Here is a 15341-nt window from a genome sequence, read left to right as displayed (position 1 = left end):
TTTATTTGCTTCATATTTAATATTTTTCCAAAGGTAAAAGAAAAGGAAAAAGATGAATTGATTCCTAATAGACATAATTGAGTATGATCCAATTGTAAAATATGAGAAGTGTAAATTGAAGTATAATAAATTCAAAGAACTGAAATGTTAATTGTCATTTCGATTCTACTGTTGTTGTTTTAATTTCAACCGTGATTTTGATAAAATTAAAAAACATGGTTCTATGGTCCTTGAATTAGCTTTCCAATTCAAATTAAGTCAGTTAGATTGGATATCGGGTGATAAAGTTATGCATGAATGACTTACATTTTGAATTTTAGATACATAAAATTTCAAAAGTTGTGAACAGTGCTCTTTAATACATGCATATATTTATCTCATGACATCCAATTTTTGTGATTAAAGTTGAATTATAAAGCTTAAATAACTACAAATTTTGTATTTTCAGTCTTGCTAACTTCAAACTCGAAAATGATCAGAATCACGTTTGAAGATGAAAGAATATTATTAAAATTTAAAATTGAAACGACATTTGCTCCACGATTGACAAGAATGGCTTTGAAAATAGTTAAGCTCTCGTTTCTATTGGTCCACATGTAACCAGTGTCATTACGCTTTGGAAGTTCTAAGCTTTATACTGGCCACTTCTTTTTCTCGATCATTTTTTTTTGAAATAAATTAAATCGTTTCAAACTAACTTAACTCGATTTGAAAATTAAGGAAGCTTACATGTTCGTGAAATTGATCGAATTGTGTCGAACTATAAAATCGACATATAACGACTACCAAATCAATATTTTTTCAATTTCAAAAATATATCATATATGGAACCGCACATATGGAATAACCCTTAATAAGGTGTATTAATGATTAATTATGAATATTCTATAAATACTAAAATGTTATTTATTTCTTGTTGAAATTTGTGCTATGTTGAATTCATCTACTCCCTCCCTATTAAGAAACTCATTTATTATTGTTGAATTTTATTAAGAGTCATATAGTAACAAAAAATAAGAGAATATACGTATAAAAAAAATTAATTAGAATTTTATAGTGACATATAATAATAATATGTAATAAAAAATATCCAAACCGATAATAAATACTTATAAACAAATAAATAATTTATTTTGTACAACATTAGTTGAATATAAAAATAATTGTTGGTGTGCACTTTTCCCACTTGGCACACAACAAAGCACAAACTCCCGGAGCCGCGTGTAACAAACACGTGACAACCGCGGGCGCGTGAATGTTGCTTCAACTTCCCCGTAGACCCAGTGGCAGTTTTATCTCTTTAAATCCCCACCGTCAAAAGACCAAAAGAGTCGTCACATCTGACGGTTCATAAACGAGACACGTGTACACCTATGTCGTAGGAGCAACAAATTTTTCAACCTTTTAGATTATAAAGCAACACAAAGATCGTTCACGGCCAGTTGGAAACCTCACGCATATATTTTTTTTTAATTTTTTTTTTCTGTTTCTCTCTCTAAAAAAAATCCGTTTCTCTCTCTAAAAACAATTGCGTTTCTATCTCAAATCTCCCCCTTTTAATGGCGACAACCACAAGAATCAACACAGTAGCTTAACATAGATCCCTTCCCCAACCATTGATATACAAGTGGAAAAAAAATTAATCAGTTTTTTCGTTGGAAAATGTCTTCCGGATTCAGCGGCGGCGTGCCGGATTTCTTCACCGGCGGCGGGAGATCGACGAGCAGGAACAGTGGTTTCAATACCAATCTCAACGCGGAGCAGCAGTTTCCTTTTCCACCGCCGCTTCCCGGAATTATGCTGGAGCCGGCAGGCCAGATCCGGCGACCTAATTTCATCGGAAAGAGATCACTCGCGGATTTCCAGCAGCAAAGTCAACAAGGATTAGGGTTTTATTTGAGGAACGTGAAGCTCAGGCCAAATTACCAGCATGCATCGGTTCCCTCAATTTCGCCGGAAGTTTCTCCGATTTCGAATTCTATGAACTCGCGGTACGGGATTCCGATTGTTCAGCAACATCGGCTTCAACAGTTGACTCTGCCGAACAGAAATGTTAACAAGTTGTGTACGAGTTTTTTCTCACCAAATTTGGCTGGGAATTTTAATACGGGTTCGGGTTCGGGTTCGGGTTCGGATGTTTTCGGGTACGAGGCTGAGAAGAAGATGATGAGTCATAGGCTACAGGAACTGGAAAAGGAGCTGTTGGGGGATGACGACGACGGCGAAGCGGCTTCCGTCGTTACTAGCAGCGAGTGGTCGGAGACGATCCAGAATTTAATTTCCCCCTGCAACCAGAAATCAATTTCTCTCTCTCCATCTTCTTCTTCCTCCTCGTGTTGCTCTACTTCAGCTTCTCCCCCAATCCCCTGCACCAGGCAATCTTTCGTGGATGCTGCCGCCGCTATTTCCGACGGAAACATGGAATCCGCAGCCGAAATCCTCACGCGCCTCCAGCGGGTGGCGAATCCGAGGGGTACCTCCGAACAGAGGGTCACGGCGTACATGGTTTCGGCTCTCAAATCGCGTATGAACCCCACGGAACACCCTCTGCCGGTGTCGGAGCTTCACGGCAAGGAACACACCGTGTCGACACAAATGCTGTACGATGTGTCGCCGTGTTTCAAGCTGGGTTTCATGGCCGCCAACCTGGCAATCCTCGACGCGGCATCGGAGCAGGGGCTTCACAGGATCCACGTGGTGGATTTCGACATCGGTCAAGGGGGGCAGTACATGCACTTCCTCCACGCGCTGGCGGCGAAGAAGCCCGATGACAGACGCGCCGCCGTGCTGAAGATCACCGCCCTCGCGGATTCCGTCTCCGGCGACGAGGAGAAGCTCAAAATCGTTGGGGAAAGGCTCAAAGCGTTGGCCGACAAGATCGACGTCTGTTTTAAATTTTCGATCAAGAACTTGAATTTTGACGGTCTGAACCGGGAGGAGTTGGGAGTAGAGCCGGCGGAAGCCCTCGCCGTGAACTTCGCGTTCAGACTGCACAAGCTGCCAGACGAGAGCGTGACAACTGAGAATTTCAGAGACGAGATGCTCCGCCGCGTGAAGCGGCTCTCTCCGACGGTGATGACGGTGGTGGAGCAAGATATTAACGCCAACACCGCCCCACTAACGGTGCGCGTCAGAGAAACCTGCGAGCACTACGCTGCCCTGTTCGACTCGCTGGAGGCGACGGTGCCCCGAGAGAACCCGAACCGGGTCAGGGTCGAGGAGGCGCTGGGTCGGAAAATGGGCAACTCGGTTGCGTGGGAGGGGAGAGACCGCGTTGAAAGATGCGAGGTTTTCGGCAAGTGGAGGGCCCGAATGAGTATGGCCGGGTTTCAGCCCGTTCCAATGAGTCAACCCGTTGCCGAGTCGCTCCGGGCCAAGCTAAACTCGGGTACACGTGGCAACCCGGGATTCACCGTGAACGAGGAATCCGGCGGCATATGCTTTGGTTGGATGGGACGCACAATCGCCGTCGCATCCGCTTGGCGTTAATTAATTAAAGTTTGATTAAAAACGTGATTAAGTTAATGTAACTGTTGTACTATGTTTGTATTAGCGTTTACTCGTGACCCCACACCAAAGGAAGGAACAATATTAATAAACATAGTGTTACTTTGGTGTTTATATTATTTATATTTTATTAATATAAAATTACATTAATTTGTTTTTCTCTTTGTAATTTTAAAATTTGATTGGGGGTTGATTGGAAGGTGGTGCAATCATGTCAATACATGGGATTCCCAAATTTGTAATTGATTTTCTTGTAAGTGCATTTGAAGTTTATGACTTCAACTTAACTTCAAGTCAATTTATATTTGTTTTTATAATTTTTAATGTATATAATAAAATTATTTTGTCTATGTTTCCCCCCCTAATATAATCAAGTCAAACCAGCATATTCAAATTTGTTCGAATATTGAATGAGTTTTAAGAGTTTTGTTTGAATTACTTATGAAGGGGTTCACATAATTTGATTTTTTTTTTTTATATAAACATTAAATTTGGTTTGTTATGTTGCGAGCTTAAGCGAACTTTCATTACGTTCACAAATTAAATATAGAATAATTTTGTTTGATTTTCATAAATACCTTCGTATTTGAGTTTTTTTGATTTTTTTCCCGTGAGATTGTCGGCATATCATATAAGGGATTATTTTGTAGACCCCCTCATTTCCAAATTATATAGAACTGACTAACAAGTGAATTACACTCTAGGTGAAACCCCTCTCATTTCGAAAATATTTTGACATACCCCCTGGGCTACCCTGAAGTTCCTATAACACCCTTCTAAAATCAGTTTTAACCCTAGCCACTCACGGTCTCTCTCTTCTTCTCCCAGATTCAAAATCCCGCCTCTACAAACCTCTCACCGGCGAAATTGCTTCCCGGAGCCATAACTCTCTCTCCGGTGGTCGGAATTCGATGGTTTAACTACCGTTGGATTCCTCTCGTCGAGCTCTTTCTTTTGGTGGTGATTTCATTCAGTTTCGAGCGCGGATCTGTTTCTGCAATTTTTTTTCATTCGAGAACGGTGGTCTTGCCGGAGCTTTATTTTGTGTTCCACCCGTCGAAATTTGACGGGTCATCCACCGTTGAATTCCTCAAGTCGGGATCTATATTTTGATGGTAATTTCGTTTATTTTTATCTTTTCAGATTTATTTCTGTATTTTTTTTGCATTTCCCAGCAATAACCTCTCTCTCTATCTCTCGATCTCTTAATGTTTGGTGATTTTTGAGTGTTTTGATGTTTTTATTCAAATTTGTTGATTTGCACTAAAGCAATTTCTTTTTGTTTTGATTTTGCAATTGCAGCTTAATGGAGGCCATTGATCCTTTCCTTGAAGGTGTCAATTTTTTGTTTTTTTAAGTTACATCAGATCTGTTCAATAGACTGTATACATTACTATACATTACTATAGTAACATGTAGTTACATGTAGTTACATATGCGTATATTTATGTATTTTCGATTTGTATTTTATTGGTTCTGATGTGATTTATAATAAAAATATTTAAATTTGTAAATTTTTGTTGGGGTTTTATGAATTTATTTTGTATAAGTCAGTATTCGTGTGTGTATACGTACAATTGATCGACTAAAAATATGGGGAAAAAACGAACATAACTATGAATTACTATAGGTACTATAGTTACATATAGTTATTTTCAGTACTGTAAACATATTGTTTTGAAAATTAAAAAAAAATTAATTTTTTTTTTATTTATAAAAAAAATTAAAAATTAAATATATATATATATATATATATATATATATATATATATATTTAACAAACAGATTTATAAAAAAAAAAAATAAAAAAAAAAATAAATCAGCGAAAATGATAAATGCAGGACCATAAATGCTGAATGCAGTTTGGCCGAAAATTGCACATAAGGGTAATATAGTACTTTCGCTTCCTCAGGAGGTATGTTAAAAGATGATTTGGGCTTGGGTTTATCTCTAGTTTATTTGGTAGTTAGGGGGTATGTAAAATAACCCCATCATATAATTTGTTCCTTAGTTTAGTAGTGAATTATGAATTATGATTGAATAACAATATGCTAGATTTACTATGAAAAAAAGGCTATAAATTAAGAGCCTAAAAATTGAAGATAAAATTAATTTAAAATGCTACAAAATAATTACGAATATATCATTAGAATTTCTCAGGTTATCCTAAAGTTTATTAATTTAATATATCAGAATTTAATTTCACAATGATGTAACTAGTTATTTTGTACCAAAATATAATGATCCATTGGAGATATGATAAAAGAGGTTGCACGATTATGTGATGATTGAACAACAAGAAAAAAGAAATAAATAAAGAAAATTGAAATATAAAAAAATTTGGCAAGTGCTGATTTTTATGGGATTTGCTTATTGCCCCCTAACTCAAAGGTGTGAAATGGTGGGTTCCATTAGTTTGGGATTAATTAATTAATTTATTTAGGTTGTGGTTTCAGTTAGTTCCAGTTGGTGGGACACGTGTTTTCTCATTATTGGAACTCATGAGGACCATATTCCAAACGACTTTCTATTTGAATGCGTCTTTAACTAATATTTATTTTTTCGAAGACATAATATTTTTATTGGAAAAACTAAAGGGATCATTTGGTGAAGTCTGAAGGGGTGGTTTCACCGTTCAAATGCGGCGCGTGAAAGAAAGATTTTATTTCTTAAGGTTTTGTTTCGATTTTTCGATTTTAAGCATGCTACCGAACAGGCTCCTCTAATTAGTCGACATGTTCTAGGTATTCACTATTCTTCTTCGTAATGTTAAAGTTTTCAATGGTGGGATTAATATTATTATTTGATTGGGGTTAATTTGGCAAGGTTGAGCCAACGAGTTGAAAACGAGTCCGTTGGGCCAGATTCCGAAGGGTTAAGGATGGAACGAGGAATTTGGGCCGCTAGCCCATTAAGCAAGAAACCCGAGATACACAAGCCTGGCTAAAAGAAGAGCTTGCATGAAATAAAAGCTTGCTCCTTACGGACTCGCGGAACGGAAAAGAGACCTCTGCGTGGTAGGTGACGAGCTGGCCAGGGAAGGCTGATTTGAAGATAAAACCCAAACATAAACAAGATTGAAGCGCAAATTAAGAGCGGATATTGATGAATCATAGTGAATATTGTATAAATAGAGACTCATTGAGAAAGGGAAAAACCATTGTAAAACATCGTATATAAATGAGTGTACTGAGCCCCTTTTAGGGTTACGTTTTTTGCTGTAATACAAGAACACACACACTCTTATATACTCTCTCTTCACTTATACTTTCTGTCCATTTAATTCGTCGTTGCCAGCCATATTACCGGTTTAGGTGGATTTTCCGACGGTCAAGGGAACAAGGTTCTGAAGGCAGTCTTGAAGGTGTAGATCATACACCATCATTATTTATATTGTATAATTGAATATTATCTAAAATTTTAAAAATTGGAGGAGCAAAATTGCTAATTTTAACTCATCTCTACAAAAATAGATTAACGCAAGATCTGCACACAACACAATTAAAAAAAAAATCAAATTAATATTTTTTAGGTAAACAATGATGGCAAGATTTAATACATATCTAGCAAAGTAGAAAAGTTACGAAAGTAGGAAAGCTATATCTGTGAAATGAATGAATGCTTTTGGAAATTGATGGTTGGAATTAATATGGAGAAGGTATGTATAATTAATTGTTATTAAGTAATGGGGAGAATGAACGAATGAATAGTGCTCAACTATTTGTATCGTAAGTGAATTCATTGAGATTCTTTAATGTTGAATATACATCGTGTCGGAGTACTTGCAAAATTTAGCATGTAAGATGATAAAATTTAGTATTAGGTCGAATAATAATGAAATCTAACACATCGTTATACATTACTTCGGTGATCCAATTTCGACTAACTATTTCATAAGCTTAACAAAACTACTATTGTTTTTTTAGAATTTAATTCAGCCGCAAGTTCCTACCAAAATTCATACCCTCGCTCCGCTGTTCGAAACGTGCATCGGTGGCATTTTCATTTTATTTATTTAATTTTTAGCATGTTGAGTTTAATATCCACAAATCAACTGACTTAAAATAGTTCAAGTTGGAAAATGGCAATTTCGTAAATAATAGCTAAAAGAGGGCGTATTTCCATATGAAGTAGAAATTTGACCGTTGCTTCTCCACCGCCTTTTTATACACGAACGCCAGCAAAAAGGACCCCCAAAATTACAGACTCACTGCGCTTCAATTTCAATAGCCGTTCACGAATCGAAGGAAGAGTGGGAAAAAAATAGATATTCAATTTTGTTGTAGAATAATCGGGAAGATTACCAAGAAATTTTCACGTGAAGAGCAAGAAAATTCAGAAATTTTAATCTGTGAGTAATCTAATCCCTCTTGAAACCCTCTGCCTTTTTCTTTGCGATCTCTCCATGAAAACTGGGTTATGGAGTAAGCGTATATGTGTGTAATTAAATCTCTGTATATAACTGAATTATTTTGGTTGTTCTGATCCATTTGTAATAGTTAGGGCTAATAGCTCGATGAATCAATCCGCCTTTATTTTTTCTTTTAATTTTTTAATGGCCGTCATTGGTTTCAATTGGGATCCGATTTATACAAAACCCTAAATCTGAAGTTTGATTGTAAATTAAAGGTTTTATTTGAATATGGTGTCGATTTAATTTGTTTGTACTTATCCCATGTATTTCGATTTTTCTCGATGATTAGGTTCCACCATGGCAGATTTTACTTCCTTCTTTGTACCAAAGTGATCTTATTGTTTGTGGTGTCTAATAAGACCAGAAGCTCAACCTTTTTTTTAGAGGGTTTTCCCGATTTATGAATTTTTTTTAATGGTAAAATTATGGATTGATCAAATTTATTCCTTCTTTTGTACCTTGTGAAGATGGATGACTGAATTCAAGATAGAATGAATCAATTGGCAGAGTCTCGATGTTTTATTGGCTGAGAATATTTTAGGTCGTACTCGGTTTAAAACAGTGTTTTTCGCATGTCTAGCTAATGAAGTATTATTCAAAGTGAAATTCATGCAAAGAACATGGTTGGTTGTTAGAGACGGATATCGCTAATGAAGTATTATTCTCTTCCCCTTTTCTCTATTATAAATTACATGGATAATCCTCAGGGGTGAATGAAGTCGTGTTGTTGTACTCTATTCGAGTCGAATCGTGACACTAATGATTAAGTTAATTACATCACAAGTTATGTCTATTGCGAGAAATTGAGGGATTGCTTGCAAGTATGCTGAATTTGTGGGTGGCAGAATTTTTTTTAAGGACGTTTGTATGCGCACTATCTGGTTAATTACGATGCACGGTGGTTTTTCTTGGCAGACGATTGTCTGTATTTATCAAATTACGATATATCTCCCTGTTACGTTTAATTGCTAATTCCAACTCCCATTGTGTTTTCCAGAGCGCGAAGCAAACATGGCAACCCCAGCTCATCGCCTGATCCAAGATCAGAACCTAAATATCCTCTACAATGGTAACTTCAACCTATATAATAATGGTGAATAATTTTTCGTATCGACCTATCTTAGTTAGATTTTAGCTGATATATTATATTTTCTTTAATGTAGGCTCAACTCCTGGTGTAAAAGCTGATGTGACGAAAGCAGATAAGAGAGGAGGAGGCCTCGGTGGAAGGAAAGCTCTCAACGACATATCAAACTCAAGAAAGCCTTCTATGGTTCACTCCGTTAGAAAAGACAACAATCCTACGAATGTCATTTCTATTGACAAAGATTCTTTCGACGGTAAAGCCAAATTATCGAAGGCAGCTGAGAAAGGAAAAGCTGGTGGTAGGAAAGCACTCCGTGACCTTACAAACTCGGTTAAGCCGCCACCAAAGCTGGCGCCGAGTGTGGGCAGAAAGCTGAATGCTGTAGCAGAAGAAAAGTTTCCCGGTTCTGTGGTGGAGGAGAGGTTTCTGCACAATCACCGTGAGTGCGTTGCAGCTCAGGCGAAAGCTGTGGACATGGACTATTTTCTGATGTCCGTAGGACTAAGTAATGGTAATAAAAACCTCATCTTTGATTGAAAATCACTAACTTCATATTTTACTATGTTTCCGTGTAGTAATTAGTTTGTGGTGTTATTAGATATTCCTGTGAAGTTATCGGGTAGAAAGGCACTTCAGTTATCCTCGAAGAAGGTAGTTTCTTTTTTTTTCGCTCTTTTCTAATTTTGGTTAATCGGTAGAAAAAATTACGGACCCAGAGAAAGTTTACCCGTGAGACTGTTTTTCAGGCTGAGAGTAAGATGAAGCATTTGGAAATGGAAGAGATATCGGCAGAGCATCTTTGTGGAGATGAAGTTGTTCGGTTCAAGAAATCGGAGCTTTCGCCTGCATGTCGATCTCCAAAGTCACCGCGGGCCCCGTATACGAACTGGGAGGATGACGAATTGTCTGAATTGATGGTGATTCAGACACCTTAGCTTTTACGATGATTCGATGACAGAGGGACACGATTATCTGATGATATAATCTGTACTGTCTGCGTTATTTTTCGTATTGAGATAGAGCAGATCTTCTCATGATCTGATAAACTCTGCTATGTTAGTTTGGTTCTCTCTCTCTCTATATATATAACTCATTGTAGGTAATAATATGTTTAGAGCAGGGTGGATAATCTGCACTAACCTACGTTTTTCTTAACAGATAAATCTTACATTCTACATTTATTTTGCAAATTATTTTCCGTGCACATAATTTTTATATAGTAAAATTGTTTCAATTAAGTGTTAGATTAATTAATAATTCACACTCAAATAATATTGTTGGTTAGTCACAAGATGAAGACAATGTTAAAATTAATAATTTATTAATTAATGAACTTTTATTACATTATTGTTCAATTGTTACGAACCTCAATAAACTACGAACCTCTGTAAACTAACAAAGTCGGGATTAACAAAATTCCATTAATTTAGCGAAATATTAAAATTATTGAAGTAATAATTAGTTTATCGATGTTAGTTTTTTAGTTACTTTGCTTTTCTTATGCCTCAATGTTAATTCTCCTTTTAATTTTGGTTTTGTTTTTTCTTTTTCTTTTTTTAATTTTTAATTTTTAATTTTTAATTTGTTTTTTTTGACTTTATAATTTGACTTTGATTTTGAAGATATATAAACCTCATCTCAAATGAACCCCAAAATTTCATTCTTCTTCCTCACCACCACCACCACCACTAAATGGGGGCACTCAGTCTCAGACTGCCGTCTTTCACTTCACTCTCCTCCGCCGCCGCGGCTGTTCCACGCTACCAATTCTGCCGTCGTCTACTCCTTCCTCTCCGCCCTCTCTCCGCCGCCAATTTCTCCGTGCAAAGCAGCATCGTTGAGAAAGAAGTCGCGACACCTCCTCCCGAAGTCGAACGCAGCTCCTCACCGAAGCCGAAAATTCAGCAAGAGAAGGATCGAGTTATTACTCCTCGATCGCAGGACTTCAATGCTTGGTATCTAGATATCATTGCTAATGCTGAGCTGGCTGATTATGGCCCCGTTCGCGGCACCATGGTCATTCGCCCCTACGGTTACGCCATTTGGGAAGCAATTCAGGTTTCTTACTATTGCATAAGGTTTCCAATTTAAGAGGGGATTTTGAAATTTTATGTTAATTATGTTATTTGATTGGTGCAGGATTATCTGAATGTGAAGTTTAAGGAGACTGGTCATAGTAATATGTATTTCCCTCAGGTGAGAGGATCATCCATCACTTGTATTTCGATGTTTCGTATAATTAATTTCCTACAAGTAATTAATCTGATTTATTGGATATCTATAAGTTCTTATTATTGATTGATTAGTGAAGTTAACTTGTGCCCATAATCCTTAGCTGACTTCAGAAACATATACAATTGGCTATTTGCTTGAGTGAATCAGTTAGTATTTAGTTGGACTAAATGCGCTGAATATGAACTTGTTTTTACATTTGCAGCTTATACCATACTCGTTCATTGAGAAAGAAGCTAGCCATGTTGAAGGTTTTAGTCCAGAATTAGCTCTTGTGACGATTGGAGGAGGAAAGGAGCTCGAAGAAAAGCTTGTGGTACGAATACTTGCTGCAACCTCTTGTCTTGCATTATTCCTTTTCCCATCCATTTTTTAATATGTGTTCGTTTTTCTTCATTATGTTACTTTTTGAGACCAATCAATATGCTTATTAAATTTTTAAACGATACAACCTGAGTTTACTTTTTGATTATTGCACTTCTTGAGGTTCTGGCAGGTGCGGCCTACAAGTGAAACCATTGTGAACCACATGTTCACTCAGTGGATTCATAGTTACCGTGATCTTCCACTAATGATCAACCAGGTATATATCTGTGGCACACCATTTCTTTTTTGTTTACAACCTGGAGAAGTATTGGGTACTCTTTTTACTGTTTAACTTATTTCAGTGGGTAAATGTCACAAGATGGGAGATGCGTACTAAACCGTTTGTGAGAACTCTTGAATTTCTTTGGCAAGAAGGCCACACAGCTCATGCTACTCCAGAGGAGGCAGAAAAGGAGGTTTGCTTTCTCTTTGTTTGATATGATTGTGCGTATGAGCTATATTTTTATTTTGACGAATTCATGATGCAAACTGCAGGCATTACAGATGATTGACATGTACACAAAATTTGCTTTTGAGCAAGCTGCAATACCTGTTATTCCAGGTCGTAAATCAAAGGTAGAAACCTTTGCAGGTGCTGCGAAGACCTATACTATTGAAGCAATGATGGGTGATCGGAAGGCTTTGCAGGCTGGAACAAGCCACAACCTTGGACAGAATTTTTCCCGTGCATTTGGAACGCAGGTTGATAAGCACAGATCATTCAGTAATTTATGTCTGTGTGTGCTCGAGTTTCTGCGAAGTTGGGTTTTTTTCAGAGTGCTTGTCGTAGATCCTTAAAGTGGATTACTTTTTCCTACTCAATGATAAGAAACTCACATGCAATTTTGTGTACCGTGTTTCGTATTGAGCTTTTACTTTGAGTTGTGTCCCAAGTTTTGACAAACCACTGCGTTCATGAGCACAAAAGCTAATACAACCAGGTATCAACCTGATAAAAGCGACTTCTCCATAATGTAACGATTTCTTCTGAAACATGGAAAAGTTTTAGGAAGTAATGTTTTTTCTCTTTTTTGAGCCCCTCCTTAAAAGTTCCACTTTTATGTTCTAAGTTCTTTCAGTTACATACATTTCACTTGCTTACTGTCGGACATCGTTTTTTTCTTCTACACGTATAATGTGTTGAATAATTTTCAACCTAATAACTTTACCTCATACAGTTCACTGATGAAAATGGGCAAAGGCAACATGTGTGGCAGACATCATGGGCAATTAGCACCAGATTTGTTGGCGGTATCATTATGACGCATGGCGATGATGCTGGTTTGATGCTTCCTCCAAATCTAGCCCCCATTCAGGTATTTTTCTACGCATTAACTGGTAGCTATGGTACCAATATTAAAGGTTATTACCGAGTTTTCGTTCCCTACTTCACTAATTTATATGCTTCTAATGCTATGCCGTGCTTGGTTTTCCTCATGCACAACTGGAAACATTTATGATGCAACAGAGTGCTAGATGTTATAAATAACCAATGGCATGTACAATGGCTGCACAATATATGTTATATAATAGTGGACAACCACATGTTACTGAAATGCATTATTATGACATGTACTGCGTGTAAAGGGAATAATCTTTGGCTTTTATCCCTTCATCGCTTTTTTGCCATTTTCACATCACTGTAAACTCTGGAAGAGGTTTACTTTATTCTATTATATAGCTAAATTTTTTATCAACTACTCCCTCCGTTTCTTGCTAAGTTGGGTTTAAGGTTGATGCACACAAATTAAGAATCCTACATCCTAATAATAGTATCCATTTTATTGGAAAACCCAAAATTACCCTTTACACATGTTAAGAAAGCTATTTAAATACACGTTAATGATAAAAGGGATATAAATGGTAAAACGATTTAATTCTGGCTTGAAACTTTAAATTGACACATATTATGGGGAAAAAATTATGGCTAAATAGACACAAAAAGAAACAAAGAGACTATATTCTCGTAATATGTTGGATTCCCTCCTTTCTAGTTTATGTGATATAGTAGCCCCGTAAAGTGCAATCTCTATACATGCCTATAGCGAGTTTTGTCCTCTAACTAGTGAAGGCTTTCAGGTCATAGTAGTTCCAATATGGAAGAAGGCAGATGAGAGCTCAGGAGTTTTAGATGCTGCCTCAACTGTCAAAGAAACTCTCCAAGCTGCCGGAATTAGGGTTAAAGTTGATGACTCCGAGCAGAGAACACCTGGCTGGAAGTTCAATTTTTGGGAAATGAAGGTTTGTTCTTGTCACCCATCGACTGTTGCACTCTTTTTCTTCACCACTCAGCAATTTACCTGATATGCATTAGCAATGTCTGGAAAGATAATGGAAAACGAAAAGGGATGTAATTGCGGGTTGAAGTGCAGTTATATTAACACACTCGACTTCTTAAATTTGTATTTATGCCCTTTAATATTGTTGGTTGTTAATTGTGTATATCCATTTTGGCTATTTTCTGTAAGAAAAACTTTCTAGTTGCGTCGCCCTTGTAATGTTCAATGTTTCGCAATGTTTTAGGATACAATTAATCATGGCAACTGTGTATAAATATTCTTAGTACAACTTTTACGATTACCAGACATGAAATTAAGTTGATTTATCTTTGTTTCATCTAGGGTGTGCCTCTAAGGATTGAAATTGGGCCTCGAGACGTTTCAAGCGGGAGTGTAGTTGTTTCTAGAAGAGATATTCCTGGAAAACAAGGGAAAGTTTTTGGTATATCAATGGAATCTTCAACATTGGTGGCTTACGTAAAAGGCAAGCTGGACGAGGTCCAGTCCGCTCTTCTTGAAAAAGCGACATCATTTCGAGATAGGTAATATTTTCCACAAAGCTGGTCGATATTATTGATATAAAAATTGATTATCCTTCTGCAAAATAGATATCGCCTAGGCCATTTTTACCAAATAGAGGGTTATATTTGTCATTTCTTGATCCGTTATCAAGCAAATGTCTTGATTATGTTTCATAAGTTTGTGCCACACTACTAAATGGAAGATTTTAAAAATGTCGTTGTCCAGTAACATTGTTGACGTGTGCTCGTACAACGAGCTTAAAGAGGCAATAGCTCAAGGCAAGTGGGCAAGAGGCCCTTGGTCAGCCAGGTACTTAATTTGCTTTCGAAAATATTTCCCTCATTCGAACGAACATATAAGAAGATATGTATTTAATTTCCCGACGTGGGACATTATTTTGATTCATTTGTTCAGTGACAAAGAGGAACTGAAGGTGAAAGAAGAAACGGGGGCTACAATTAGATGTTTCCCTTTCGAACAGCCACAGGGGACAAAGACTTGCTTGATGACTGGCAATCCTGCCGATGAAGTTGCGATTTTCGCAAAATCTTACTAATCGATTCGTCACAGTTAAAATGTGTCCTGGAACTTATTTTAAGCATCTTTATATTTTTTTTAATTAATTGAATGTGACTAGTGGAATTCTATTTTTACTTAAGATAGTATTAGATACAGCTACACTATACCCATCTATTTGTTGTACAATTTGACATAAACTATTGATAATTGTAAATTTGGGAAACTATTTATTGTTTTTCTTTAAATGGTGATGATGAGCCTTCCAAGTGGTGTGGATGCCTAGTTGATATTTTCCACTACTTGATTTTGTATTCGTCTGTCGATGGGGGTAGTTAGGGATCCACACCGGTTCAGATCCGATTTTTTTCGATTTTTGAACAATATTTTTTGTTCTGATTTTAGCATTTTTTTTTAA

At 36.9% G+C, this 15341-nt stretch overlaps 3 protein-coding genes across 3 annotated transcripts; all 3 read left to right on the top strand.

Annotated features, from left to right (window-relative positions):
* The first annotated feature begins 1429 nt into the window (after positions 1-1429).
* Positions 1430-3621, top strand: SCL8 (SCARECROW-like 8). The gene has a single exon (XM_013003309.2). The coding sequence runs from the start codon at positions 1663-1665 to the stop codon at positions 3487-3489; it is 1827 nt and encodes a 608-aa protein (XP_012858763.2). The 5' UTR covers positions 1430-1662; the 3' UTR covers positions 3490-3621.
* A 4079-nt stretch (positions 3622-7700) lies between these two features.
* On the top strand, positions 7701-10252 carry LOC105977420 (uncharacterized). The gene is made up of 5 exons (XM_013002729.2): positions 7701-7858; positions 8919-8990; positions 9085-9519; positions 9607-9659; positions 9755-10252. The coding sequence occupies exons 2-5, from the start codon at positions 8933-8935 to the stop codon at positions 9941-9943; spliced, it is 735 nt and encodes a 244-aa protein (XP_012858183.1). The 5' UTR covers positions 7701-7858; positions 8919-8932; the 3' UTR covers positions 9944-10252.
* Positions 10253-10630: 378 nt separating this feature from the next.
* Positions 10631-15171, top strand: OVA6 (Class II aaRS and biotin synthetases superfamily protein). The gene is made up of 11 exons (XM_013003169.2): positions 10631-11066; positions 11148-11204; positions 11446-11556; positions 11737-11823; positions 11909-12022; positions 12102-12308; positions 12785-12922; positions 13686-13847; positions 14228-14427; positions 14633-14716; positions 14822-15171. Exons 1-11 carry the CDS (start codon positions 10701-10703, stop codon positions 14961-14963), a joined length of 1668 nt encoding a protein of 555 aa, XP_012858623.2. The 5' UTR covers positions 10631-10700; the 3' UTR covers positions 14964-15171.
* The last annotated feature ends 170 nt before the right edge of the window (positions 15172-15341 follow it).

This window comes from Erythranthe guttata, chromosome 6 (assembly GCF_056151865.1).
Source record: "Erythranthe guttata isolate IM_541 chromosome 6, IM_541, whole genome shotgun sequence".
NCBI classification, from domain to species: Eukaryota; Viridiplantae; Streptophyta; class Magnoliopsida; order Lamiales; family Phrymaceae; genus Erythranthe; species Erythranthe guttata.
Note: the sequence above shows the minus strand (reverse complement) of the source record. Positions and strands in the feature narration are given on the sequence as shown.